Source organism: Gouania willdenowi, chromosome 24, assembly GCF_900634775.1.
Source record: "Gouania willdenowi chromosome 24, fGouWil2.1, whole genome shotgun sequence".
NCBI lineage: Eukaryota > Metazoa > Chordata > Actinopteri > Blenniiformes > Gobiesocidae > Gouania > Gouania willdenowi.
Window position 1 is genome coordinate 21,774,765 of NC_041066.1, and position 4,496 is coordinate 21,779,260.

A 4,496-nucleotide genomic window follows, 5' to 3' on the forward strand; every position below is an offset into this window, starting at 1 on the left:
AAAAAAAACCGTCCGCAAACATTTTGTAAGAATTTTAAGTTCAACATTAAAAATGACTGCAATCGTGTGATATAAGCACTGGTAAAACTGTTTGCCCCTGCAAATATTGTTGAGTTTCATTCACACAGTGATTCATGTTTACTTTGTCCTGTGGGGCCGAATTGGATGCTCCAAAGGGCCGGATTTGGCCTTCGGGCCTTGAGTTTGATACATGTGCCTTAAAATATTAATTTCACTGTTAGTTGTGGTAAATTTGTCCAAAATGTAGCCTAAAAAAGGAACTAGGAACACTAGTGGGTACTAGGGGAACTAGTGTACCCCCATCCTAAAGACCAAAACTCAAATCTCTATATTTTTTTCTCAAAATGGTGATATAGGATATAAATCTTTATATTTTTAACTCAATAAAGAGTTTTTGGGTTAAATTTGTTGATGCAAAGTACCACACAGGCACATTTCTTAACACAAAGCTGCAAAAAAATTTCCACTTTTAGCTTTTTTCTCTTCCAAGGGACAGCACGTGTGAGTGAGTTTTGTAGCGTGGCATTTTTTAGGGAAAGGTCTGGGTTAGTTCGCGCTCAGAAATCCATCTAACTGTGCTTTGCATGCTGTTTTGAGAAGTAACAAAAGCAGCGACTCCTAAAACAAGAATTTTAATGCAAAATAAGTTATAAAATATAAATCATATATGTAAAGATGGACACTGTTTAACTGTACTGTATGAATAATATCAAATACTTGTATGATGTGATTTGTACTGTGTGATTGTATAAATCAAGATATATTCTATCTCGAAATAGGCGATATTGTCATTTTCAATATCGGCAAAATAGAAAAGTTGATATATCTTGAATCTCGATACATTGCCCAGCCCTAGACCCCCCCTGAAAAGACTCATCGAGCATTTCTTTGTCTTCCCGCAGGCCTCTGGATGGAAATGTCACCCCCCACGGTCTGTGGCCTGGTCGGAGAGCAGCAGCGTGTGACAGACAGGCGAGTGGGGCCTGAGCAGCCTCTCAACTGCGTGTCTTCAAATTGGCTCTGGCTGAGCTCCGCATGGAGCAGCGAATGAAGAGTCCAGCTTTGGTCTGATGTCTCAGCATGGATGGAGTCAGTCAGAGGAGCGGCCATCACTAATGAGACCATCGCTCTTCAGCTGAGGACTAGCATTTACAGGATCCCTCCCACAGTTCCCTGTTCTCTGCCCAGCTAACTACATCATTACCAAACTCTTCAAGGTGGGACTTTTTCACACGTCTGGTTCTGGTGGATCTATACGTTATCTTTCCTTTTGTTTTTTTTTTACTTTTTTCTTTTCAACTTTTTCTCCTGTGGTTTCCGCAATGGAGTTTTTTAATGGACCTTGGAATAAAGATTGGGCTTCGTTCTTGCAGTTTTGGTTGACTGTCATCCTAAGCCTCCAAATGCAATTCAGCCCCGTTGCCTCTTGCCCAGACGAGTGTCGTTGTGACAAAGGTTTTGTTTATTGCAACGAACGCACCCTGACATCAGTGCCTCTGGGGATCCAGGAGGGCTTCAAGGTACTCTACCTACACAACAACCAGATAAACAATGCTGGCTTCCCTCTTGAACTTCATAATCTGGTATCCGTGGAGACTGTATATCTCTATGGTAACCAGCTGGACGAATTCCCCATCAATCTTCCCAAAAATACCAGGGTTCTTCATCTACAGGAGAACAATATCCAAACAATCTCCAGGGCAGCGCTGGCACAGCTGAGTAAACTAGAGGAGCTGCACCTGGACGATAATTCCATCTCCACCGTGGGGGTGGAGGAAGGGGCCTTCAGGGAGGCGGTGAGCCTTAAACTCCTCTTCCTCACCAAGAACCACCTTTCCAGTGTTCCCATTGGCCTCCCAGAGGATCTAAAAGAGTTGCGTTTAGATGAAAACCGCATTGCAGTGATTGCAGAAGAAGCCTTCCAGAATGTGACGCGTCTGCAGCGACTTCTACTAGACGGGAACTTGCTGACAGACGAGGGAATCGCACCAGGGACCTTCCTAGAGTTGGCTACGCTCCGAGAGTTAGCGTTGGCCCGCAATTCACTCACTTTTCCACCTCCGCTGCTGCCGAGCCAGTCGCTGGTCAAACTCAGTTTGCAGGAGAACCAGATTGACCAGATCCCTGTGGCGGCTTTTGCTAGTTTGAACCGGCTGGAGAAACTGGATATTTCCAGCAACCAGCTGCAGACTCTCACACAGGGAGTGTTTGATGGCCTGTCAAGCATAAGACACCTGATGGTACGAAACAACCCGTGGCGCTGTGACTGCGGGGTGAAGTGGGTGGTGGTGTGGCTCAAGTCGTTGCCGTCCTCCATCAATGCCCGAGGGTTTGTGTGTTCCAGTCCGGAGAAAGTCCGAGGCATGACAATCAGAGAGCTCACACTGGATATTATCGAATGTCCCGTCTATCCAGACCAGACACCGTGGCCTACCCTCCGATCCACTCCACCTCCCCCACCCACCACCACCCCTTTGATTACCATCAGCCCCACCCTCACCACTACATCTTTCCCCAACTACTTGGACTCTCCTTCCCCTCCGCTACCTCCTGTTCCCAACAATCCCCCTGGACCTCTGCCTCCCTACGAGGACCCTCTTCAGATTTCCTTTCATGTGATCAATTCTACCAACATCGAGGTGAGCTGGGCTTCCTATTTCACCGTCACAGCTTATAAAATCACCTGGGTCAAAAGGGGCCAAAGCCAAATAAACGAAGGGATGCGTGAGAGGACGGTCAGTGGGAGCCGGCGCCACATCAGCCTCACCAACCTGGAGCCTCGCTCCGTGTATCGGATCTGCGTGCACGTTCTGGACACGCTAAACTCCTACAGGCCCGGAGAGGATACGATATGCTCCGAGGCCAGGACCAAGCCGTCCGCTTCGACCAAGTCGTCGGGCGGAGAACAAGCTCCACAGGACAGCATCAACTCCACGCTGCTATTGGCGGGGATCATAGGCGGTGCTGTTCTCATCATCTTGGTAACGCTGCTCGGTTTTTTCTGCTGGCACACGCACAGGAAGAGCCGGGCATCGTCAACCCAGTGGAAATACAACCGCGGTCGGAGAAAAGACGACTACTGCGAGGCCGGAACCAAGAAAGATAACTCCATTCTGGAGATGACTGAGACCAGTTTTCAGATAGTGGCTCTGAACAATGAGCAGCTGCTCAAAGGAGATTTCCGCATTCAGCCCATTTACACGCCCAATGGGGGCATTGGATTTAGAGACTGTCACCTCAGTAACAACAGCATATCCTACTGCAAGAGCAGCAACGTACCCAGTACAGAGTTCTGCCCCACGTGATGCAGCACTCACACACACACACAAACATAGCAAAAGACAACTCGCATAAATAAATACACACATAAACCATTTGTGTAGACGAGAAATTTAAAAATTCTAGTGAAATATAACTGTACTATATATATTTCCAAGTTCTGTCTACAATGTAATTTATACTGTGGATAATGATGTGGAATTCTCTGCTATCTTTTCTATTGTTAGAAAACGATACCGATGTTTTTTTTTCTTCTTCTTTTTAAACCAGCAGGGTTTTAAAAGTTGTGTTAGTGGTCAGTGCTGTACATCAACATGGATTTGTACAATCATGGCACCATGGGTGTAGCATCTGACGCGAACACCGTCAGCCTTTTGGAAGCGTTGTTGGCGTGTTAGAGGGCTGGGATCCTTTGCTAACCACAGAAGCAAAAATGCGTCGCCCTTTTTCCTCTTTTTTTTCTTTCTTCATGCTTTGAAACCCTGCAGACCCTCCCCTAGCTTAACACAACACGGGGGGGAAATCCAAACACTGCTGATTAGGGCACTGTGGAAATACAGCACTGGTGGTGGTGGTATATGTTGCAGAAGAATCAGAAGAATCAAAGTGCACTTTTCTTTTCTTTCATAATGGTCGTAGCAAAGGCAGGGGATGTGCAGAGGTTGTGATCACACGTAGGGGGACGTCCGTGTAGTGAGAATGTCACTAGTGCTGTTGAAAAAGCTCCAGCTTAAATTTCCCAAAAGGGCCGTAACACTAAAAGCATCTTTGTTCTGGCTCGTGCACAGTGGAACAAAGGTGGGATTAGTCCGAGGTTTTCTTTCTGGAATAGCCTGAAAAAAAGGATGTGCTTTTTTTTTTTTTTTTTTTTTTTTGCAGAAAATACAATTACTACCATAAGCTTTAAAGCGACAAAAGAATTAATGTCTCCTCTCCAGTGAGGTGTGAAGGAGGATGTGCTGGGATTTACACGATCCATGTGAACATGTTAGACGTTCTCCACTTTTTTTTTAGTGAGGCCACAAGGGGGCAGTTTCCCTCAGCGTGGTGCAGGCGAGGGGTGGGGGGGTGGGGCAACAAAGGCAGGTCAGAGGGATCGCTCTACCTCCACTGTTCCCCTGGAGCCCATTACCCAGACAGCATTACTCATGCTCAAACAGCCCTGTGTGGAGGATTCGTGCTCATTGAGCTACTTA

The 4,496-nt window shown here is 46.6% G+C and overlaps 1 protein-coding gene across 1 annotated transcript; it reads left to right on the forward strand.

Annotated features, from left to right (window-relative positions):
* The first annotated feature begins 1,237 nt into the window (after positions 1 to 1,237).
* flrt2 (fibronectin leucine rich transmembrane protein 2) lies at positions 1,238 to 4,145 on the forward strand. The gene has a single exon (XM_028439674.1). The coding sequence runs from the start codon at positions 1,344 to 1,346 to the stop codon at positions 3,324 to 3,326; it is 1,983 nt and encodes a 660-aa protein (XP_028295475.1). The 5' UTR covers positions 1,238 to 1,343; the 3' UTR covers positions 3,327 to 4,145.
* The last annotated feature ends 351 nt before the right edge of the window (positions 4,146 to 4,496 follow it).